The following is a 25,013-nucleotide window of genomic DNA, read 5'->3' on the forward strand; positions in this document are numbered from 1 at the left end:
ACTCATGCTCTGTCTCCCTCTCTCTCTCAAAAACAAACACACATTAAAAAAAAAACTTTTTAAATAAAGTACATGGAAAGATGTTCAACATCATTAGTCATTAGAAAAATGTGAATTAATACGGCAGCGGGATACCACTTACACTTCTATCAGAATAACACACAAAAATCAACTGAGCGGGGCGCCTGGGTGGCGCAGTCGGTTAAGCGTCCGACTTCAGCCAGGTCACGATCTCGCGGTCCGTGGGTTCGAGCCCCGCGTCGGGCTCTGGGCTGATGGCTCAGAGCCTGGAGCCTGTTTCCGATTCTGTGTCTCCCTCTCTCTCTGCCCCTCCCCCGTTCATGCTCTGTCTCTCTCTGTCCCAAAAATAATAAATAAACGTTGAAAAAAAAATTTTTTTTTAAAAAATCAACTGAGCATACAAAGCACTGGTGAGGACACAGAGGAACTGAAACATTCATACCCCGCTAGTGAGATGGCAAAAAGGTACAACCACTTAGGAAAACAGTGTAGCAAATACTCCTTTAAATATACACCCAGTAATCCTACTCCTGGGTATTTACCCATGTTCACTGAAAGCTTATGTTCACACAAAACCCTGAACACACGTGTTTATAGACAAAAACACTGGAAATAACCCAAATGTCCATCCATCCATGAGGCAACGTGGATGCATCTCAGAGCATTTTTCTGGGTTAAAGGAAAAGGTACAAAAGGCTACTCGCCGTATTATTGAATTTGTAGAATATTCTGGAAAAGGCAAAACTACAGAGAGAGAAATCAGATCAGGGGTTTCCAGCAGCTGGGGGTGGGGTAAGGGCTGGCCACAAGGGGACACCAAGGAACTTTTTGGAGTGATGGAAATGTTCTATCTTAACCGTGTGACAGTAGTTACATAACTGTCAAAATTCACAGTACACTTCCATGAAGTTTTACCGTATACAGAGCGTACCTTAATAAACCAAAGCCAACAACAAATCCTGTGCAGCCTCACGAGGGCCTGTCTTGCTTCTCCGACCAGTCTGTGAACTCACCGACAGAATGAGGTTGCAGCCCAGAGGGGTGTAGTGCCTTGTCCAAGGACACAAGCTCTGGAGTCAGGCAGCTCTGGGTTCAAACCCCACCTCTGCCACTAATCCGCGTGTTGCCCCTGGGCTAATTCCTTCTCCCCAGTGAAGGAAAATAAACTGGGATACATAGTAATAGAACCCACCTTACCTGAAAGGGGTTAAGGAGCAAGAAACATGTGCAGTGTCTGCCACATGTTTTGTCCTCAAATTTTGGCCATTATTAGTACTACTTCTACTGCAAATTGTTATTTTTGTGCAAGAGCCAGGACTGAGTGTCAGGGAATGACTCCAAACCATGTCTTCCTGCACGAGGTGGGCTATGCCAGGCAGCAGCACCACCAGTTTCCCGGTTACATCCCTGAGGGACAGAGGCAGACCCAGGTCCTGCCCAGAAGGCATTCATAGTCTGGTTGGGGACAGGGGTTAAACCCAAAGCAAAGTCAACTCACTGCAAGGGAAAACCACTGAAAGTCGGGGGAGCAAAGAGAAGCCGCTATGGGCTGCCCAATCCCTGAAGGCTTCCTGGAAAAGGAAGGCTTCTAGTCGGCCTCAAAAGACAAACCAGATGTAATTCAATCAAAGGAAAGGAGCTCTCAGGAAGGGGCGAACCAAAAAATCCCTCCACCCCTAACGTCTCCCCCACCCATCCCTGGCAAAAAGCAGCAGGCAGCCCGCAGCCTAGGCCCTGCCTTCTAAGCAACAGCTTTGGGCCAAGGGGAGGTGCAGGCATGACAGCAGAACGTCCGGGCACCATGCGTCAGCCGGGTACCCACATGTGTCCCCACATCTGGGCAGGAGGGTCCGGCGGAGGGCTGGCCCCGAATGCTAGGCTTTCACTTTCTCCTCTTTTTTTTTTTTTTTTTTTTTTTTCCGTGGACCTGAATTTGGGTTTGTCTGGGGAGTGTTTTCTTAAGCCCAAGTGTTTTTCCTGCAGCCCAGGCCCGCCCCCTCCCGCCCCTCCTGGGCCGCGTCTGAGCAGCGGCCAGTGAAACTGCCTGGCTCTCCAGGGCCGCCTTTGATGCGCGCCCCTCTCCAGACTTCAATGTCGCTGTGTGCACGGCCCCTTTAATAAGTTATTTCCGTGGAAAACCCTGGTAACTCGGTCATGAATCAAGCCTATAAACACCTCAAACCCATCAAAGCACCCAAGAAAGGGAGGGGGCGGGCGGGCAGAGAAAATCTCTTACGGTAACTCACACACTGCTCCCTCAGAAGGGCCAGGCTGCCCTGTTGTCAGGGGCCCCACTGGGGCAGAGCCAGCCCGCCCAAACAACCACATGTCACCCCGGCGTCCTCGGATCCAAGGCCCCGAAGGACACTGCCTGTCTGTGTGTCCCCGGGAGCGACGCGAGAGTCCCAACCCAACGCCCAGCAAGATTTACAGCCCAGAGCGGCAAACCCGGTCGGCTGCTCCCAGGGTACAGGAATGTAATAGTTTGGCTACCGGTGAAAGGCCCAGTTTATTGGAAACACACTTCTTTTCCAATGTTTGGTTTCCTTTCGCTCTTTTCTCCTTTTTGTTTTTCCCAGCGTGCACTGCCCAGGGCCTTCGGAAAGGACATGAGGCTAAAATCCTACCTCGGGGGTGAAGCGGGGAGGCGGGCTGGGTGACCACTTGGGAGCCGTGGGGCCAAGGACGGGCACTGCCCTCCTCCGGTCTCATCTGCAAAATGGGTGGGATGAACCAAGAGTTCATCCCAGAAGCATTTCTGACTGAACACCGTGGTCTCAGGACAAGAGCCTGGCAGGGCCTGGAATAAAGCTGACCACACATTTAATGCGCGGCCCAGCGACTCAACTCCCGGCTAGATGTCCTTACGTCCACAGAAAGGCCTATCCAAGAATACTTACTGTCACCTCACAGGTAGGAGCCCCCAACTGGGAACTGTGCCCAAGTGGCCATCAGTAGTCTGATGGGTACGTTAGCCTAGGGGAACCATGGTGGGTACCCATGGAATCCTCTCCAGCAGTGAGTGAGCGCTCACAGGTGTTCACAACAGGACAGGTGAGCCTCCTGAACATTCTGCGGCATTAGAGAGCCCACAGGACTGGTGGAGGAAATGGGTGACTGGTGGTCAAAGAGAACAAAATTGTAGTCACGAGATAAACATTCCTGGGGGTGTAATGTGTAACGGGGTGACTACTGTTAACAGGGCTATCTTGTACATTTGAGAGTCGCTAAGGGAATAGACCTTAAAAGTAACCATCACGAGAAAAAACAAAATGTCACTATGTGGTTACGGACGTTTACTGAACTTAGGCGACACTAATTTTGTAATCTATACATACGTCAAATCATTATGCTGTACACCTAAAACGAATACAATATTGCATGTCAACTGTATCTCCATTTAAAAAAAAAAAAAAGAAAAGGAAAGAAAAAGAGAAGAGCCCACGGTATAGGTTTTCCATTTGTGCCAGCTTCAGAAACAGGAAAACTAGCCTCCGGTTTTCCAAGTCAGAACAGAGCTCAGCTACCCATGCAGAGAGGGGGGCGGGAGGCGGTGGGAAACGCACACGAGAGAGAGCTTTTGAGGTCACATTATGTTTCTTGATCGGGGCAACAGTAACACAAATAACAAATACGCTCAGTTTGGAAAAACCGTTCACTTGGGATATGTGTGCTTTTTCTACACACATAGTACACAGCAATAAAAAGATTACATTAAACAAACAAAACCCTACACTCTTGAGCCATACAAACCCATCCTCTAAGGATACGGTTGATCCGTCCATCAGTCAAAAGTATTTCTGGGGCACCCAGCGATGGCCCGCCACAGAGCAAAGTCCGGCCGTCCCTGAAGTGGCATTCAAGGCCTTCCCATGGACCTCACTTCCTTCTGCCCTGCCAGGATTATGCCCATTCTCAGAGAAGCATCTTCACATCGCCTTGCCTTTGCCCAGCAGCTCCCAGGGCCTGGGGTGCCCTTTCCCCTGTGGCCTGGTGAAACCCTCCATCTGACCTCGGCCCCAGCTCTGCTCCCCGCATCCCCTGCAGCCTCCCTGGGTAGCTGCTGTCTTCCAGCCCACACTCTTTCCTTGGGAAACAGCATTTACCCTGCTTCTCTAGGAAGTGATTTTTCCCCCCAATCTTTCCAATTAGATTCTAAGTTTCCCGAGAAGGCCCTGCCTTGGGTACCTTCTCCTTCATGCAATCCCACCCAGCATGCTAATACTTGGTCACCAATTCACTTCCTCACATTCACAGAAAATCAAACGCACACCAGGCACCATACGTATGGCATCTCCAGGGCATCCATGAGATGTTGCCAAACCCACTTGTCAGAAGTGAAGTAAGGCTGCAAGAGGGAGGTCTGTCTGGCCCCCAAGCCTGGGCTTTCCACCCCTGCCCTGCTGGGTCCCTGAGCATCCCGTCATCTATACGCCTCACTCCACACCATACCTCAAGGTCCAGAAGCAGGCCTGGGCAGAGCTGACTGTCTCATTTCACTTTTTGGTAAGGCTATTTAGATCCAGGGAGGCGTCTGGGCAACAAGGAAGGCAGCGACTTTCTCGAGCCATCGGACAACCCACCTCACTGCAGAAGATGAAAACTACACCAACCTCACAGAGTTGCTGATCAGACGCTCACCTTTAGCTGAGTGGCTTTGAGCAAGTCAAGTTTAACCACCACCCACACTCAGTTTTCTCCCTTGAAAACTGGAAGTTATGACACCTGTTTTAAGGCGGTTTTGAGATGCCATGTGTACCCAATCCCCAGAAGTGATCAAGCACAGGCTGGGGGCCCCTGCTATAGAAAAAGCTCCGCCTTGAGGAGGAGATGGCCAGATCTGAGCTCTTAGCCCTGGCTGCATATTAGAATCACCTGGGGAATTTTTAAAACTCCTGATGCCCAGTCCCTCCCCAAGCATTTCCGGAATGGGGTCTGAGCTTTTTAAAAACTCTTCAGGGAAGAGGGAAGTCTAATGTGCAAAGAGAACTAAGAACCAATGGGTTAGACCTACTGGCCCATTTTACAGAGGGAGAGGCTGAATGGAAGCAGTTTGAGACCAAGACAGGTGGGACAAAGCCAGAACTGGGACCCGGGTCTCCTGTCCCCCAGGCCAGGTTCAGCACTACTGTTAGACTCCAAGGAAGCCCTTGGGTCTCTCTCTGGCCTTTGTCCTGTGAAGAAGAGGGCAGGCAGCTAAGACACAGCTGGGCAGCCAGGTAGGAGGAGATGGGCCCTCTCTGCCATTCTTGGTTCCTCTCTCTGGTCAAACAGCAATGGAGGCTCCGGAGGCAGGGCTCCCCCAGTCCATACCAGGGTTTCCTTGAGCCTGAGACAGACCACATGAGCTGAGAGAGTCCAGGGGTGTGGAGAGAGCATGGCATCCCTGTGAAAGCTGTTCTGTTTTAAGCCCTCTGGGGGGGGGAGGGGGGTGGGTTCTGTGAATCACAGACACCATGCCAGTATCTACTGCACTCTGGGCCCTGAGCTGGGCACTAGGTGGGGAAGACCCAGGCCCTGCCCCCCAAACCCCATTCCCAGCATCTGCCCCCTAAGAGCAGCCTGGAGTCCTTGTAAAGTGTCCTCTCTTCTCCTGCAGCTGTGGCGGCAGGTGGGAGTGACCCATGACCCGTTCCCCCCATCTCTCAGCCCAGCAGGGCAGGACCCGAGGCCCAGAGAGAATGTGTGGTTTGCAGAAGACCACACAGCTGCCGAGTGCAAGGCTGGGAGCCCACAGGGCACCTGGGGAGCATATCCCCTCAGTGTCGGATATAAGGCAGAGGATGAGAGGACCCAGGGAAGGGAGCAGAGACAGGCAGAGGGGTGGGGAGAGACATAGCCTGGGACTTCCCGGGGCACACACATCCTGGTGGGCAGATGCAGCCAGCCTGTCTCCAGAGGTGCCTCTGGTGCCATATTTCAGCCCATTCAGCCCAAGAGGAGGGGGCCAGAGCCAGAAGGTGCACTCTGCCCCTCGCTGCCCACACCCCCCATTCTAGGCTGGGTGCCGGAGCCCGCCTCCCCACCTTCTCCCCCACCTGGCACAGAAGGCCTAACAGCCCAGTTTCTCCCAGCTCTGTCCCGTGCTGGCGCAACCCTGGACAACTCGGAGTGATTAAAATGGTTTCCAGGCTCCTATCTCTGAGCTCCTACCTCTCTTTTTAAAGATCAATTAAAGTCCTGGCAATGATTCACCTTGCAGTCTGGGGCAGTGGCTTTGATGTCTGCTCCAGACATGAGACCTCTATTTCTCCCAACCCAGAAGCTTCTACCACAGGATAAGGGTAGTGTCCCTCCCTCAGGCCAGGGCACCCCTGCTTTGCAGGGGTGCCACCCCCCAAGGCCTTCCCCTCTCTGGCCGAGGGGTGCCCGGCCCTGCCAGGGGTGGCGAGGGGAAAGGGCCCATAAACACCAGGAATTCTTTCCACAAAGGGCAACTGGAAAAGTGATGTATCTCTGCTTCCCTTGGCGGCCAAGGGGCACGGAGGGAGAATGTTTAATATAAAAACATCTGACAAAGTACCTTCAGGATATATTTTCTGCATCAAAGAAGGAGCTCTTGGCAACAGCCGCTCTACCCTGACAAGGAAACTTTCGAGTGCGGCTCCCGATTGTTACAGACGCCCAGGGAAAGCGTGCCAGCGAGGACAGGAGGAGGGCGAGCCACCGAGCCCGGCAGACAGATGGTTGTGATTAGGCTGGAAGCAACCAACTGCATTTTCTGGAATTTCAGGTCTCCTCGGAAAACCTGCTGGTTCTCCCGGAGATGTGGGCCGCCTGAGGTGTAGTGAGGGGTAGACAGTGGCTCCCTCCGTCTCGAGCCAAAGCACCCTGGGCAGGAACAGGACGCCCCCTAGGCCCAGCAACCCCCTCTCGGAAACCTGCCCACCTGCCATCCCAGTGGTCGTTCATTTACTCATCCAGCAACCATCTGATGAGCAGAGCTCCTCTCTGGGGCCTGGTGACAGTTGTTCCTGTCAAATCTGGGGGGTACCCAGGGCCACAGAAGCGCCAGAGGAACAACCATGTCAGTCCTGTATCTTTCAGGGGGCAGGAAGGGCCCTGTGCCAGAGACTGGGGAACCCGACAGGAGCCAGACTGCCTGGGTTCTGATCCCAGTTCTAGTTTTCTAGCTGGGTGACCTTGGGTAGGTTTCTTAATGTCTCTGAGCCTCAGTTATTTCTGGCTAATAAAAGTAACTACCTCACAGAGCTGTCGGGAGGATTCCATGAGTGAATACATGCATGGCACTTACAAGGTGCCTGGCACAGACCTCGGGATTACCTGTGATTCTTGAATATGTGCTACGATCTTATGTGTTCTCTCTCACTCTGGGTCTCTTGGTCCTGGGCAAGAAAAAATCGTCCATTCATCCCTTCATCCATCCCACAGCGACCTCCAGCTATGGGCTAGTCCCTGTGCTGGATGCCAGACAAGGTCCAGAGCCCCTTCGGGACCAAGTATATTCTAGAGTTCCTCTGGCCCCAGTGACCACAAGCCTTCTGCTCTAATCCGTTCCTCCAGATTCAGGACAATCTCGCTGGATTCATCTTTCCCTATTCCCCCATCTCACACATATTAACCTTCTGGCCACAAACAAATTCAGAACACATGGTGCTATTATACACCTCCCTGCTCCTGCACAAGCCGTCCCTCGTTTCCAACATGCTGTCTATATCCTGTTGTCTTCTTGGTGAACTCCTAGTCATCCTACAAAACCCAACCCAGAATCACTTTCTCCTTGAAGCTTTCCCTGCATACCCCATTCCCACCCCAACAGAGTCCCCAGCTCTTGTCTCTGTGCTGATGCTAAGCCTTGCCAATATTTCCCCAGCACTTAGCACCAGCAATCATTCACCATTCTTTGCTTGCGGTCCATCTCTCCTTCTAGACCATTAGCTCCTACAGGGGAAGGGCCAGGCTTTCTTCACTTTATATCACCTGCCACTGACATGCAGTAGGTTCCTAATAAATGTTCAAGACACTGACGTCATCCCAAAGCCTACCATCAGGAAACATAGCAGCTCTGGGGTCCTTTGTCAGGGACCCCAATGAGTATAAAAGCTGTGTGATTTCCAGTGACTCAGTTGCCCTCTTTGGGCCTTGGATTCTTCATCAGTCAAGTGTACCCCCACTCCAAGCTTTAGTGCTCCAGGGGGTGAGGGATACAGGACACCGATCCCCTCCCTCCGCATGGCCTTGTCCCAGGCATAGTTCTGCTTTGGGACAATGATAAGAAGCTAAGATCCTACCAGGCCAGAAGCCCCAGCTCCCTGCACAACCCCTTGAGGGCCAGGATCTGGTACCCTCTGCCTGGAACACACCATTACCGAGGGGCCCCCGAGATCAGTGGCCTAATGGCCCAATATACAGCTGAACAAACTGAGACTGGAGAGGGAAAGTGCTTGCCTGAAGTCATGCCACAGGGTAAAGGCCAAAACCAAGCCCGGAAGCCACTCCAGTGTGCTGCCCTCCATCCTACAGTGCTTCCTGCCAAGCCAGGATGACCAGACCCCTCCACAAACACCTGGTCCTCCCAGGATGCTGTCTATACCCTGTTGTCTTCTTGGTGAACAGAACACCTCTGTCACTCCTGCCTTTCACCCCTCACTATCTCCATTCCAGCCTCAGACAACCAGCCTAGGAAGAATGGGTCCTTGTGTGACATCCCAAGAGTTTTTAAGGAGAGAAAAAGGCTCTTCCCCCGCTCTGGTTGGTCAAAACTGAAAAAACACAGTCAAACATGCTTGATGCAAGTTCCAAATGCTGCCAATGTTGGAACCAGAGGCAACTGGTCCTTCTCCTCAACTGCTGCCCTGAGAGAAGTCAAGGAGTCTGGGGCTGTCTTGAATTGGAGATGACAAGCTGGTCCTGGCCCAGGAACCCAGCATCCATCCAGGTCCACCACCACCAGGCCAGAGCCTGACCCAGGGGGATGGACAGAGCAAGGGTGGACCACCCCCAAAAGCCAGCTCTTAACTCGTGGGCACCAACCTGGGTTCAAGTCTAAATGTGTCACAGCACCGTCTGCCTTGAACTCCAGGTAAGACTTCCTTCCTGCTCTCCAAAGCCAAGTGAAAGCCGTTTTGCAGCTAAAACTTTACCCCTCTCCCTCCAGTGCTTCCTCCTAAACCACTCGGCACACAGCACCTAGACCTACAGGCAACGAACACTGTCATGTGCCTGCAATGTTTTCCGGGCTCTGCCTGTCACCCGGGTGCGATCGGTTTATAAAAACTGGCTGGGCTGGACACTTACCTGTGCACTCTGTGTATTACAGTAAAAAGTTTTTAACAGGACTTGGCTTCCCCCGCCTCATCTCCTGCCAACACCAGGTGCTTTGCTTGCTAGCCCCGCTAAATCCCTTTGCTTTTTCAGCATCAGGCTGTTTTCTCACCTCCACACCTTGGCACCTGCTATGTCTTCTACCTGGAACGCATCTACCCACCCCCCAAACTTGTCTCTTTTGTAGGCTCCTATTCATCCCATAAAACCCAACTTGGACATCACCTCTTCCAGGAAGTCTTCCTGGGCTGTCTTCTCACCACACCAAGCGTCCATCCCTAATCTCTTCTTCCTCTGGACGGCCTGTTACACCCCTCCTCATTATTACTGCATCTTCCCCTGACTGTGAGTACCATGACGATAGAGATAATGTAATTTTTATCTTCTGAGCTCCCAGCCTTAATCACAGTGCCTGCCACGCTGTAATGGCCACACCTACCATATGCCGTGTGCCAAGCCTTGGCTGATTCACGGGCATCATCTCATAGTAGCTAAGTGGCTGTCCCAAAGCCCCACAACTAGGAAAGGGCACAGCTGGGACTGGAACCCGGGGTCCAACAGTGCACAGCCCGTGCTCTTCAGCCACTTTGCTAGAGAAGCTCAGCACACATGGAGTGAACTGAACTGAGCACCCTGGAGAACAAGGGGCTCTAGGGTCTGTGGTGGATGGGGGTGTCTGAGGAGAGCATCTTGGAACCTAGAATCAGGAAGCAGCAGGAAACAATACCGCACCAACATGCTCCTCTCCCAGCTTCCGGAGCCACCGATGAAGAACATCAGACAGCGCCAACCCCAGAGGGTACCTCTTCAGAGACCACTGAGAGGAAAGGAGGCAGGTGTTTGGGCAGCATGGACCCCCCCCTTGGTTGTAACCTGGCTTTACTTGCTTATGCTCGCTGTGTGGCCCTCAGCCACTCTCCTAACCTCTCTGAGCCTCTGTTCCCAAACTCTGTCAATCTACAGAATGCAAGAATCCTAGAGAACGAATTGTGCCCTCGAGAAGCTTACAGTCTGGTTGATGGAGGAAAGATACATGCAGCTGAGCTCCCACCCCGCCCCCCCCCCCCCCACGTGGTCCTGTGTAGCTCCCTTCCTTCCCTGGGCTTTTCCCTCTTTAAAGTGAGGGACCGCCCTCACCGACACAGCTCTAAAGAAACAGCATGCTCTGAGGACTGACCGTACACACATCCAAAGTCGGGAAATAGGACAGCCCTGTGATTGGCAGCTTATACCACACCTTGTATACCATAGGTACTTACTAAAGGCACTTGAATAGCTATCTGATAGGCACTAGAATAGGCTACCAGAGGGGAGTCACTGGTTCCTGAAGCTGGCCCAGGGCTGCACCCCCCCAGCCCCACAGCATTGGAATGGGGCAGGCCTGGCTTCCAAAGCAACACAGCACTTCAGGCCCTCATTAAACGTTTGGCCCAAAGCTCACTCCGCACCCAGCACGGAGCCTGGTCTGGCTGCTCTTTCCCACCCAGGGCATAATGCTCCTTGTGTTATGCTCTTTCTGTTCTTCTAGCCTAGGGCAGCCAAGAGCTAAGAGAATCCTGCCCTCCTCACTCATCCCTCCTCAGAATGACCATGCCTATGTGGCCCTTCATCCTACAATTCTTTGAATTACAGCATATTCTACTTTCAAGTTGCCAAGAAGGGTTGCCTACCAGCCACTCACACTTTAGTGTGAATTTAACTAGCTAATCTTGTTTTCCTCCCTAAACTAAACTGAAATCAAGGGAATGGGAGAAAGATAGAGGTGTCATGGAGGAGAAAAGGATGGCCTGAGGGAGCTTTAGATAGTCAGGGGACAGCGTCCCAGGCCCTGAGTTAGGGAAGGAATCCAGAGCATGAAGCTTTTGAAGGCACCCCAAAAGGAACTCCTAGGTTGTCAAGACTCTGGACGTCAGGGTCTTTAGATCTAGTGGAAGCTGTGCATTCTGCCCCTCACTGAGTAATCTTGGTGGAGTCACTGTCCCTCCTGAGCTTCAGGTTTCTCATCTGTGTAGCAGGGATCATGCATCTAAATGTGGAGCTGATAAACAGATCAGATGAGGGTGCCCTGTCAACCACTCAGCAGAGAGCTGACACAAGACAGCCTCCTGTCCCGCTGCCTGCGCCCCCGCCCGGCCACCCACATGCCCTTGCCTGCCCCGGCTATGACTGCGCCTCAAAATGCCCACCATCCCCCTAAAGTGGCCTCAACCACAGAACAGGAAAGTGAAGCCGAGACCTTGGAGCTGGATCAAAATAGAACGCTCCAAGCCAGGCGCTGGGATTGACACTGAACAAGGCCGACAAGCAGGGCTGCAGACCCTGCTCAAGAAAGGGGCCAGGCTCTCAGGAACAGCTGCCCCTCAGGACTCCGGGAGGCAGAGGGGGCTGAGGTGGCTGGCCGGTGTGGCCTCTGGGTGGTCTGCAGGGTTTGCCCAGTGGTGACAAGGATAAGCACAAAGCCCTACACCTCTTGCCAGCCCCGCACCCCCATCCTCAGTCCTTAAACAGGGATGGACTGTCCCAAGGCTCTACCCTGTCCCCAGCCCCCACCAGGGTGTGTCTCAGGGAAGGGGATGGGAACGCTAGCTGCGGAATGCCAGGCAGGACCCTCGGGGCTGGAGGGCTGGGCAGTCCCAGTCCAAGCCTGCCACTCACAATTCAGGAATTTGGGCAGCCTGCCCAGCAATGAGCCTCAGTTTCCTCACCCATAAAGCAGGGGGAATCACATCTGTCTCACTGGCTCGTGGTAAGGAGTCAACGAGATGGAGAATGACCAGCTCTTCGCAAAGTGCTCAGTAGTGAGTGTCAAGAGCTGTCAACTGTTGACAACGACAGCGGCAGCATGATTATCTGTCCTTGACCATCAAACACCCTGGCCTGGCCCAACACATTCTGCCCATCATCTTTCTGACCTCACTTCCCACCCTGCCAGGCACAACCCTGCATTACATCCTAGCCAGATGGACGACTCCTACCTTCATCCACTGAGACCTGTCACCCCTCTGGGCCTTCTCCTCACCCTGCGGGGCCTCCCTCCCGGAGCCTGTCCTCCAGTGTGACAGCTACTCCAGCCCCAAGCCTATGAGCTCCCAGGAGGCAGGGGCAGTGCCAACGTACTGCCCGTTGGTCCTCAGATTCCCAGAGCACGAGTAAGCTGGAAAAGCTGAACAGGGAGCCCCCGGTGTGGGAGGAGACGCATTAAGTCCCTGGAAGGGGCCTGGGTGACCACGTGGGGAAGGTTCCACTTGCCTACTGAGACAACCCAGATCTCAGACCAAAGCCCGCCAGATCCCATTTGATCCCCTCAGTGCCAATCCCAAACTTCCTCCCCAGCTCCCCTAGCCCTTCAGAATTCCAAGTCACTGGATGCCCCCCCCCCCCCCCCCCCGCGATTTTCTCATGAGAACCAAGTAGTCCTCGTCCACAGTTAAGAACAGCAGGGGCCTCCTCACTGGCCATTACCACACACCGCTCTGGGATGACTGGGCAGTAATCCCAAACACAGGGCCCTTGGGCCCTAGAGGCAGCCAAACCTATCGACCCCAGGGCTCCCAGAGACGTCCCTCCAGAGGGCGTTCTCTCCTGGTTTCCCTAAGTGCTCTGGGGTCTGCTCCCTCCTGCCTGAGCCACACACCAGATCGGCTCCGGGATGATAGAGATCAAAAGAGATTGGGGCGCCTGGGTGGCTCAGTAGGTTAAGCATCCGACTTCAGCTCAGGTCATGATCTCACGGCTCATGGTTTAAGTCCCGCATCGGGCTCTGTGCCGACAGCTCAGAGCCTGGAGCCTGCTTCGGATTCTATGTCTCCCTCTCTCTCTGCCCCTCCCCCACTCATTCATTTTTTTCTATCTCAAAACTAAATAAACATTAAAAAAATTTAAAAAAAAAAAAAAAGAGAGACTATATCTGCAAACGTACCACAGAACTCTACAGCACCCCCACAAATAAGGGGATGGGGGTTGGGGGGGATGTCGGAAAATTACCCATCCATCCAACCTACCCCAATGCAATCACCTAAATTAAACACATCCTGAGGGCTGGCAAAGGCACAGAATCATGCATTCAGAAATACCGTTAAGCCTCTTGCTTCAAAATTGTAATGTGGCTTCCTTCTACATAGGCAAAGGAGAAAAAAGAATGGAGTGAAATATTAACTTCTTACATTCGTCCGGTAAGGTCTTTCAGGGAAAAACACTACAACCAAGTAGGGGCCAAAAGGCACAGAGGAAACCCCTGATTAGAGGGGGCCACCAGAGACCAGAAGGCAGGGAGGACCCCGAAGCCCTGGACCTCAGTACCGGCTGAGCCCCACTATGTGACCCCGGGGCAAGTCACTTCTTGCTCCAGCTTCTAGTTTTCCTATCTTTGAAACAGACATACTCTTGCGACCTCCATGGTTGTGATGGAATACGGAATGAAGAGGGGCTCAGACACGGGAAATGGCCAGGCAGCCATGCACAGCCAGCATCGTGTCACCCTTAGAGTCATGGGGAGGGGGTGGCAAGAATGACAGACAGATCTTCACGTGAAGGAATGGAGGCATTGGGGATACAGTCAGCCCTTGCAGGGAAGGGGGGACAGAGCAGTGGTTATAAGCACAGTGGCGAGTGGTTCTGCTACTATGTGACCCTGAGCGAGTCCTTTACTGCTGTTCTGAGCTGATGCATGAAAAAAGGGGCCCGTGCAGAGGAAACACTAAATGGCTATGGTCGCGGCTATTGCTATCATGACATGGGCGTGGGGCAGGGGAAGGGCAGCTGCGATGCAGACAGACAGAGGCCTTCACGTGGAGACCCAGCCATGCCCACTTGGGAGGCAGCTCCAGCCTGAGTGGCTGTCACACCACACAGCACAGATCCAGGCCACAAGCCCCAGCTGTCTTCACGGCACACCCATCCATCATGTTCCCAAAGGGTCCCACAGACCTCAGCACCAGAGTCCCTCCTGGCCCTCGATGCCCCCCGGGCACCACCAACCTCTGATCTCCTAAGGAAGGGTTGGTTTAGGTAGGCCCAGGAATGTGAGGCTCCCTGTGGCCAACTCTTAATTGCAGGGGATTGGGAGACTCCAAACTGGGGTTCTCTCTGCTTCCTAGCCCAGCATCCACTGCTCAGGGAGAGACATGGAAGCTACCAACCTTTGGCAAACTCCTCATTTGCCAGACCCTCTGTCCAAGCTCGTTCTACCCACTCGACCTCCACTCTTCTGACCCTCCACGTCTGTCCTTCCCCAGAGGTGTGGACAGGAGGAGAAACCCACAAAGATAAATATATACAAACACATCCACTCTGGGGCCTCTTGGCAGCTGGGAAAAGAGGTTCCCCTGCTGAAATGAGGGATAGAGGGTCATGCTGGGCTTTCCCTGTTTCCATGAGACAAGGAGGAGTCCACTGGTGAACACGTGGACCACCAGGCACTTTCAAAGTGACCATCTTTAGATCTCATTCGTACAGATTGTCATTAACCCCAAGGACGCCAAGGATGAAGACAGGGACAGTCTTCCTATCCAAGAGGTGGGAGGAAAGGGGAAAAGAAAAGGAGGAAGGAAATCAAAAAGGCCTCCATCAAGCCCCCGCCCCCAACCCGTCCCCCTTCGGTGAAGTTCAACACGACAGCAACGTGCAAGGACAGAAATGCCAACCTGAGAATTCACCCGGGGCGGTGATGAGGGAGTTGGTGGCCTCCGTTTCAGTGTAAGACAATGTGGAATCAGATAGATCTACGGAAGAAACAAAAAGACAACTCAGTTGGCTGCGGGGCGCTCCTCTCTTTTCTTCTCACGCATCTGTGTGTGTACGTGTGCATGTGCACACGCAAGTGCTTGCAAAGGGCGACGTGTCCCTCTCAGCTTCCTGATGCCACTCTGTAACTTGGTCCCGCGATCACGCGAGACCAGGCCAGCCGGCCCTGGAACTTCCCTGGAAAATGCTGACTGCTGCAGCCCTCACACCTGAAAAAGTTTCAACTGCCCTGACCACAGAAATAACCCAAGTTCAGGGGACTGAGCAAGTAGCAACTTGGAGCCTCTGTGGGTAAGGTTAAATTAAGCCCCTAAACAATTCATAGTTGCTGTGCTTAATTACAACCATTAAAATTCTTAAAGTTGTTCCTTCTTGCTTCCTTCCTTCCTTGCTTCCTTCCTTCCTCCCGCTGGAGCTCGGGAAGCTCTGTTTTAACAAGTTACCAGCCATCCTCACTCTGTCCCGCTTACACCCCTCTAATTAAGGGCTCAAGCATTTGCTCCCAGATTAACTTTTTTCTCGCTCTTCCCTCCTCCACTCTTTAACATCCAAACCTGCTCACGGAGCAGCTTTCAATGCCTGACTGTTTTTTTTAAGGCATTCTTTTTTTTTTTTTTTTTTAAGTAGTTTTAAGTACTTCGTATGGCATGCATTATTTGTTTTTCCCTGTCTGCAGTGCGGTGAGACAAGGAAAAGAAAATCTTTGGCACGTTTTCTCTTGGACACTAAGCTACCACCTTGACAAGCCGATGCCTTTTGGGGGCAGGCAGACTGGCAAATTTTTTCCTCTGCGACCCGCTATGGGGCGTTGTCCATGTGAAGGCGTCAAAAGGTACGTTCTGTGAGGTTGACAGCTCATCACCTTCTTACCCAGCTCAACCCAAGTCTGGCTCAGTGGGTCCCACCTGACCAACCTGGGGATTCCTGGGACCAAAACCGTTAGCCAAGGCCCTGGCTAGCTAGAATTCCATTCGATCCTGTAGGATTTTTTTTTCCCTTTTACCACATGGTTTGGGGAGCGGGAAGATGAAACATTAACCAATTCTAGGGGGCGGTGGTTTGGGGTTTTTTTGTTGTTGTTTCCCAATTGCCAGATGCTGACTGGGTGTTCTGGGTTTTATTTTGCTTTTTGGTCTCATGTGATCACAGAGGCTTAGAAGTGAACTGACTTTTTGTTTATGAAAAAGCAACAATGCAAGGAAAAGAAAATAATACAAAAAATAGCCCGGACTATTTATCAGGACACGAAAAAGTTATCTGCTGCTAAAATGTGTTAGGAGGAAACTACGGACACATGGAAAATCTCTTGGAAACAAAAATAATAACCCCAATGCCCAAGTGGGAACTTCTTAAAAGCGTTTTGCTTTTCGGATCTAATGTTCCCAAAGTGCAACATCGCAGGCTGGACCCTATTCCTTGCGGGAACCGCTGTAGAGCCAACGTGGGCAGCTCTGTGAGGGTCCCAGGCATGGGAACGGTTCCCATCTTTCAGAGCTAGTAAGTCCCTATCCTGCAGCCTTCCAAACCCTCCCATTTATTGCTTCTAGCGAGGCCCTGACATCTGATACCCTGCAGTGGCTGATGGAGAAAAAGAACACTCCCAACCTTGATCACTGCTCGAGCCCCAGAGAGGGACCCTGCTTTGAAGCTGGAGCCCCAGGTTTGAGTCCAACCTCCACCATCAGTCATAAAAATCAGGGCTCACCAACTTCTTCTGCAAAAGGCCCCAGAGCGAATAGTATTTTCAAGCCTTGTGAGCCACACGATCTCTGTTACAGCTACTCAACTGTGTCACTATAGCATAGAAGCAGCTACAGACAACATGGAAACAGGCAAACACGGTGATATTCCAGCGGGATTTTTGTTCACGGATGCTAAACTTTGAATTTCATGTAATTTTCACATGTCAGGAAATATTACTCTTTCGATTTTTTTTTTTTAACCATCAAAAAAAGTACAAAACATCCTTAGCTCACAAAACATACAAAAAACAGATGGCAGGCCATAGTCTACAGATTCCTGAGCTATGTGACCACCAGCAAGTGTCATTTCCTCTTTTCCAGGCCTCAGTTGTCCCATTTGTAAAATAACCGGGACACCTGTTGATTTCCAAATGGTCATTCTGCAGGGCCAGGCGGTGTCCTGATTTTTGCTGCTTTATCACAGGCTGACCTGCAATTCCTCGGGGTAATGATCCTCAACATTCGAACTAAGGGGCTACATTTACTAAGAACCTTTGAGGGTCCCCCCCCCCCCCGTAATGGATCTACAGATCTTCTAAGCGACCAGTGCAATTATGTTGACTTGGGAAATGCTGAGACAGGCCTGTGAGGGAGGGATGGGGAACTGCCGAGCTGAATGGGGTTTCTGCCTCAGCCCTGCTGCTCATTAGCTGTAGGGCCCGCTCCAGCCCTCAGCCAGATTCCTCATCTATGAAGTGACAGGGTCCCACCAGATGACCTCTTCGGTTCCCCCAGAAAACTAAATAAAGCTCCTCCATGCACGGGATGACCATCCGTGGGGAAAAACAATGAGGAAGTTGCCATCATTAAACCACTGACTCACACACCGTCATGGGACAGGCTCTGTCCTCCTAGGCTGAAGAGGTCAAACTCCTGAAGGGACCCGGTGGGCATTTCTGACTGCACAAGGCGGGGGGGGGGGGGGGGGGGGGGGGAGGGAGGGGGGGGCCTGGAAAGAAAACTGACCTGGATGCCTGAGAGTCTGCGACACTTAGAAGTGACCTCCCAGATGATGCTGACACAGGCTACTGGGAAGAGGCCTTTACCAAAAACAAAACAAAACCCACTTCTTGTGGTCACTTGGTGGAATGTGTGAGCATCACTGCTGTGCTATCGGACTTTGGAAGTTTGACTCCCACGGGAACTGCCTGGGTCGCAAAGTTTCTCTCTTGGTACTTAGTAAAGCCAAACGAACTCACCCCATCCCTGGTATCCTCCTCTGGGGGACCCAGCAGGGCCAGAAAACAAGCCACCGCTACTTGTAAAACCACATGCAACTACTCCAGAATACGAGCTGCTCATCTAGCCCCAAGGGTTTCCAGAGAACACTTCTGACTCTGAGTGGGACCTGCCTACAATGACATTACTACCTCCACGGAGCACACCCCGGGGTCGGACCACGCCAGGGGCTTTCTGCACCAATACACGGATTTTCTGCACAGTCTGATGGTTGTTTCTGCCCAGGTGAACTTCCTGGCTTAAAATGGGGGGAAAAACACCACCCCTCTCAAAGGGGACTTCATATGCTCTACCTATCTGTCATAGTGCTAATTAACACAAGTCAAAGGAGAACAACCAAGGGCTGGGGGGAGGGAGAGAGGAAAAGAGGGAAATACCAAACCCATCTCCAATGAGGTGCTTAAGTCAAAACCCATTCATCTCCCACAGGCCCATGTTTAAAGGTCACAGAGAGGTTAATGATGAGCCGAGGAATTTCAAGACGTAAATAGCCGGCTGCAGAGCCTGGGTCTGCTTTGGCCCAACCGGAGGTGTGTTTGTAAAACTTCGCCCCATCTCAAAGGCAACCAGGCCTGCTTTCCCCCCTCCCCTCCACACCCCTGAGCACTGAGGCTGGGCCCTGGACTAAAAGGGAGCCGGTGGGAAGGAGGACACACTTACCCAGTGGCTTGTACTCGTCGTGAGGAGACAGCCGAGAATAGGGGGGCGGTGGTGATTCTGAAAGACAGGAGACAACATGTCACTGCTGGGGGGGGGGGGGGAGTTCACACCTGGGGGGGTGGACCTGCTTTTGATCATCGGTTTCCTCAAATAATAAATCCAGCCCCCAGGAAACTGTCCTCTTTTCCCACCACCTCTGCTGCCCAACAGGTGAGGCCACAGGCGTGGCATACAGACCCGGACTCAATCCCTCCTCTGCCACCTTTGGCCGTGTGACCTCAGACAAGTTGCTTCACCTCTCTGAGCTTGTTTCCTCAGCTCTAAAATAGGGACAATAATCACAAAGACCTTCCAGGTGTGCCAAGAGGGCAAAAGAAGACTATGTCAAACAGTTCTTGGTATTCTGGAAAAATACATGCACAAACAGTAACTGTTACTGTAACAAGTCAGAGCTACAGTTCCCTGATAAAACACAGGAAGCTCTGTTACATTTGAAGTTTGGACATACGTGGTGTAATTTTTAGCATAAGTATATCCCTTGCAAGATTTGGGACATACTTACACTAAAAAATTACCTGCTGTCTGTCAGAAACTCAAATTCAACTAGGCATTCTTTAGTTTTATTTGCTAAATTTGGCAACTCTAATCAGCACCGAGCATGAGAGACACAGAAGCTCCTTCCAGATCAGCTGCATTACAACTGACATTCTTGGGGGCAGGGTGGAAGGTAAGATTGGCTAGATCCCAGGAAGTCAACCCAGCTACCTAGATGAGAGACCTTAAGCCAGTCACTTCCAGCTAGCTCTCAGCCTCGGTCTCCCCCTTTGTAAAGAGAAGGGGTGGCCCACACGTTCTCCGTGGCCTCCCATCTCAGACCCTCTGTGATTCCTTATCGTCTATGGTATTTTTCTTTGGGTTTCCTTTCATTTGCCCAAAATACTCCTCCTTGAAAACATATATTTTGTCTTCAGAAGAATTCCTTAGCCTCTTGCTTTAGGGGAAGTAACAATTTGCTAAACTAAGTAACAATTTGCATGAATGAAATGACCCTTCATTTTCCCTAAATGAAACTAAACACCATCAAATCGCAAACTAAAACAAACTCTCAGTGGTAGTAAAGTGGTAATAACTATTATTAGGCAGGTATCAGTAATGACACAAGGGGTAATAAGTGTTTTTCGCAATGATAATAAGGCACAATTAGCTGTAGGAGCATTTGTTTTTTGCTCTGTACACCCAATGCAGCTTGACTTCTTCCCCACCCCAGCATTTCCAGCCTGAAATTACTTCAACAAAGTGAGGGCTCTGAGGTCTAGAAACAGGGAATCTTTTGTGGACAGGAGTTTGAGAGAAGGAAAAGTGAATCACAGAATAGCCACTGGGGACAGAAGCAAACATGCGCTGAATGCCTACCCTGTTTCTTCCTCCATGCAGGGCATTTTCTATTTCGTTTATTGTCTTTCATTCTTCTGGGTCTTAGGTACAGAGTGGTTAATCATGCTCATGGGTACCTATTCTTATTTTGTCCTTTCTCCAAAGTAAATAAGATGGCCATTATTATTCCCATTTTACAGATGTGAAGACTGACTTGCCCAGTGTCCCCCAGCCAATCATGATGGAACTGGAATTTGGGCCCGGGCCCGACTTGGCTCTACATCCCAATGACACAGGCAGCAACAAGAGGCACCCCGTATCACACCGCCTCACCCCAGCGAGGTCCAGCACGTCACGGGCACAGAGAGGGCTCAGTAAACATCTAAAGTCATTATCCTCATGATGGTGACGAGGATAATGGCAAAGTTCGGGCCGTGTAGACAAAGGTGTGGAGAAAGAGGACCTAGAAGGCCAAAGGGGTGACCCCAAGGAGATGCCAAGCCAGACTCGAGGAAGGGAACTATCTGCCTTCAGTAGGACCCACGTCACACCCACTGGCGCAGGCCTTGGAGGGGCTGGAGACCAGACTCAGCGAGGACCAGCCTTGCTTCAGGACACGAAGCAGTATGCAAGCGGGGCTAGAGCTTTGCCAAGAAAGACAGTTGAGGCTGGAGCTCCCACTGTACAGTGACCACTGAGGCCTGGACAGTGGGAGCGGCTCCCTCAGTGCCACACGCTGAACTGGTCGTAGAGCCAAAGTCAGGACCAGAAGCCAGGTCTCCTGATCCCCAGCCTCATGCCCTTCCCACCACCCCACTCAACTTATCAGAAGGCCTGCAATTCCTGGGTCAGGGCTCCTTTTGCAAAAATCTGATCGGCTAAGGCTCAGGCCACACACGGTGGGGAGGTGGGGAGGTGCTCCGGACAGCTGCCCTCCCAGATCTGTCCCCCGAAAGTGAAACCTGCCAGCAGTGGGCCGTGGAGGCTGGAGTCAAGCCACTGTAATCAACCCCAGGATTTCACCCAGGGGCTGCTTACCTGGAGCCCAAAGCTGAAAATACAGGGGAGAAGGGCTACTGAAGTCCCCTCTTGAAGGAGCTGCCTGAGACAGCCACCACCCATGGCCACACGCAGGCTGGGTGTGTCCTGATGTGAATGAGGCACAAAGCGAATCTACAAACTTGGAACGTCCATCTCACCAGCGAGGGAAGCACTGCAAAGCTTTGGGGAGGGACCTGACCAGGCCCCCACGTGCTCCAGCAGAACAGTTCGCACAGAACTGTTTAACAACTTTAGAGGCTGGAAGCTGAACGCTACATTCCATCCTGGGCAAGTTCAAAAGTATGAAGGCCCACAGACTCCGCCACGAGACACAGGGATTTATAATGTCAGGCGGTCACCCAGGTCAGCTGCTGCTTTCAACGGATGGGGCACCCGAGGTCCGGCCAGGTAGGCCACAGAGGAAGGCACAAGATGTTATTTTACTTCGGCTCAACAAAGGGCCAGGCCAGGCGGGAACCAACACCCGGTTACCTTTTTTGAACACCTGAGTTCTTCTGCTCACCTACCCTAAGATTCACTCTTTGAAAGTGTTGAATTCAGTGCTTTTTAGTATATTCAGAGTTGTGAGACCACCACCACAATACAATTACTGGACATTTTCATCACCCCAAAGAAGCCCTGTCCTGTTAGCAGTCGGTCCCTATGCCCTCAACCCATGGGCAACCACAAATCTACTCTCAGTGCCCATGGGTTTGCTTATTCTGGGCATTTCACACAGACTCACATAGTAAGAGGCTCTTTGTGGGGGGCTTCTTTCACCCAGCATAATGCTTTTAAGGCTCATCCGTTCAATAGCTGCATTCTTCTTTATGGCCGAATGATACTCCATTGGATGGATATACCACATTTGGTTACCCATTCATCAGCTAATAGACATTAGGGCTATTTCTGTTTTCTGACTTTTAGGAATAATGCTGCTATGAACAGTACTGGGTAACCTTTAACCGGCCCCTCTGCTTCACTCCGGCACTTCCAGGCCCCACGGATCTGGGAGAGTGGAGCCCTAGGTCATTAACTCAGGTGGACTACTCAGTACTCGAGACAAAAGGACAGAAGAGGAAGTGTGGGCTGCCTCCAGGCCCTCTCTCCGCTCCCCTCCGAGAAGCTACCTGATGAGTGAGTGCCAAAGTTGTGTTGATTTTTTGGTAATAAACTTAGATGCTCTAAACTTGAAGGGGAGGCCCCCCCCCCCCAGAGCCCTGCAGGCTCCTCTGAAAGCAATGGACATGAGAGAGACAGACAGACAGACAGACAGACATCAGACACTCCAGCCCCCTCAGACATCCAGCCTCAGGCATCAACTTCAGGAATCTCCTCCAACTTCCTTCAGAAGTAAGAGCAGTCAGCCAGGGGCCAAGTGTACCAGAAGGTTAGTGCTCAGCTCGGCCCGGCCCAAACGTGCCTCTGGTTAGCCCCCTAGTGGGTGGAGGGGGGTGATACTTAGCCTTTCGGGATCTGGACCCTAATTCTAAAGCCAGAAGCGCTCCCAGCCTCTCCCAGTGCCTGGTAAGGTTTCAGTTTGGGATAATGCCTTCCATCCCCACCCCCTTTGAGCCCATCATCTCCCTTAGGAAAGGATCCACTTGCCTCCCTGGGCCTCCCTGTTGCCACCTTCCGCAGGGGGTGGCTGTGGGTGGGGAGGGGGCCTCCCGAGTGCCCTCCCCTCCACCCCCAGAACCTGAAGGCTCAACCTCAAGCCCGGGACGGGAGCCTCAGAAAAGGAGCTCCTGGCGCTTTAAGGCCGGCTGAGCCTAATTGCCCAGATTCCCCCGGCAGCCAGATAAACAGCGCGGCCGGCTGGCGCCAGCAAGAGGCAAACTGCACATTATCACCCCTTCCTCACCTCCAAGGAGGAGCTCCGAGGAGCAGGGCGGGCGGGCCGAGGGGCCGCCAGAGGGGCGGGGCAGGGGCTTGGAAGCCCAACTTGAAATTGATCTCATTTCAAAGGGATAATGCCAGGCCAAATAAAAGGAAAACTTTTTAGCCCATTCTAATTCCTATAGTCCTGGCCTGGGAACCCTGTGTTTTCCTAGGCGGCCTCCTCCAGTCGTTTAGAAGTTCTCTCTCGCTCTGTCTCTTTCCCTGGCGCAATTTGGATAATAGTAATTTACTGAATATAATTACAGAAAAAAAAAAAAAGTAGTGAAGCAAAGAGCAGGAGATTTATTCCAAAGTTAATGGATACTTTCAGGAGAAAGGAGCTGTATAAACACAGGTTAAACTGTGATTAAAGTATTTCTCCACATTTCCGTCCACATAGGCACCGAGCTCAGCGAACTGGCTTTTCCCGGGACAGAAAGACACACAAGAGGGAAGGAGAGCTGGGGTCTGACTCCCAAGGGGTCGAAGGTGCAGGGCAGGGCAGGGCACAGAGGAAAGACCCCCACTTTCTGAGACAAGCATGGGGGAGAGGGCAGGGCAGGGGAGGCAGGCCTGTGTCACCTGGAATCCGCCCATATCAGACCCTAGGGATTCTGTCCACCTCCTCACTTTACCCATGGGAAGGGGAACTGGCCCCAATGTCCCAAAGCAAGTTGATGGATGGGAGCAGGGTTTGCCCTGAGCAGCAGGGGTCAGCACTGCCCAGAAAGGGGCCTCCTGTCACTTAGGCTCCCTGTGGGGATCAGGTGGGCACTGGTGCCCCTCGGTTGGCCTGCTGGGTATTCCAGTATACTCTCCAGCTACGTGCCTGCTATCCATGAGTGTGTCTGTCTTGTCTGCCCCAGTGCCCCAGCCCTCTTCCCCCAGAGCCCTGGAAGGAGCAGTCTCCTTATCAGGATGCGCACGGCTGAGCTCCAGCTATGCACCCGCCCAGCTTCAGGAGCCAGGCTGGCGGCCAGGCAGCAGGGGTGGGGTGGGCAGCAAAGGGCTCCCCAGTTCTCAGTCCCAGCGGCCCAAGCCACCAGGCAGGGGATGAGGCAACAGGGTCAACCTGGCGCCTACTGAACACTCTTCCCAGACCATGGGTCCCCCCCAACTGCCCCCAGGGTGGCTTGAATGGGGGAAGAAGGGGGAGGGCTGGCAAACAGGCAGGAGACACAGCCCCTGCACCAGTGCCTCCTTTTGGGAGGAGAAAGGGAGAAAGGGAGTCAAGTGCCAACAATGCTCAGTCTAGAATGAGATGTGGAGAGTGTTCTAGAGCCACCCCCATTCCACTCACAAGGAGACTGTGAGGAGAGGTTATTCACCCAAGGTCAAACTAGCCTTACTAGAGAGCCTAGGACCAGGTCTGTGGTGAAGAACTTCCACTGCAGGGAAAAAACTGCCCCCCAACCTGTACCTGGCAGTCTGTGAGGCTCAAACCACCCCCTAAGGTGACTTCTAATCCAAGGTGTAGAAACAGGGTGGGGGGAGGGGGCCTGTCTGTTGCTCCAACATTTCCATGCCATCCCTTCCGACTCACACACCTGAGCTTGCCTGGCACCTTGACTCTCGGCTGGCCCTTCCCTCCTCCTCCATGCCCACCTCCCCAACCCATCCTCCCAAGTAGTCTCCAAACAGAGCTATGGAGCTCCTGGAGGGGATCCTATTACCTACACACCCCACAGCGCTCTGATAGTTCAGACCCACTGACCTGGCCCTTCTTCCCCCATCTCTGCCCCATCTCCCTGCCCAGATTATGTTTCTTAAGGGCATGGGTCGTACTCCTATTTCCGCTTTCCCCACTCTAGCACCCAGTACGGTGCCTGGCACAGAGCAAGTGCTCAACAAATAGTCACTGGCAAACTGACCTGGTAAGAGAGAAAATACCTGCCAGAGCCTGCTAAAAAGCACACAGTGAGCCCCACCAATTATCTCCCACTAAATAAAAATGATGACGGACAGGGTAACCACAAATGGGGACCTGGGCCCCAGAGTTAGGGAGGAGACAGGGTGGCAGAGGGGAGG

The 25,013-nt window shown here is 52.4% G+C and overlaps 1 protein-coding gene across 1 annotated transcript in view; it reads right to left on the reverse strand.

Annotated features, from left to right (window-relative positions):
• SMAD6 (SMAD family member 6) overlaps positions 1-25,013 on the reverse strand; it is a 78,040-nt gene that overhangs the window by 48,884 nt on the left and 4,143 nt on the right. Inside the window, exons 2-3 of the mRNA XM_023255154.2 lie at positions 18,690-18,746; positions 14,949-15,026 (exon numbers count right to left, since the gene is read on the reverse strand). Of these exons, the coding sequence (XP_023110922.1) occupies positions 14,949-15,026; positions 18,690-18,746 (135 nt within the window). The remainder of the gene's footprint in view (positions 1-14,948; positions 15,027-18,689; positions 18,747-25,013) is intronic.

Source organism: Felis catus, chromosome B3 (genome assembly GCF_018350175.1).
Source record: "Felis catus isolate Fca126 chromosome B3, F.catus_Fca126_mat1.0, whole genome shotgun sequence".
Classification (NCBI taxonomy): Eukaryota; Metazoa; Chordata; class Mammalia; order Carnivora; family Felidae; genus Felis; species Felis catus.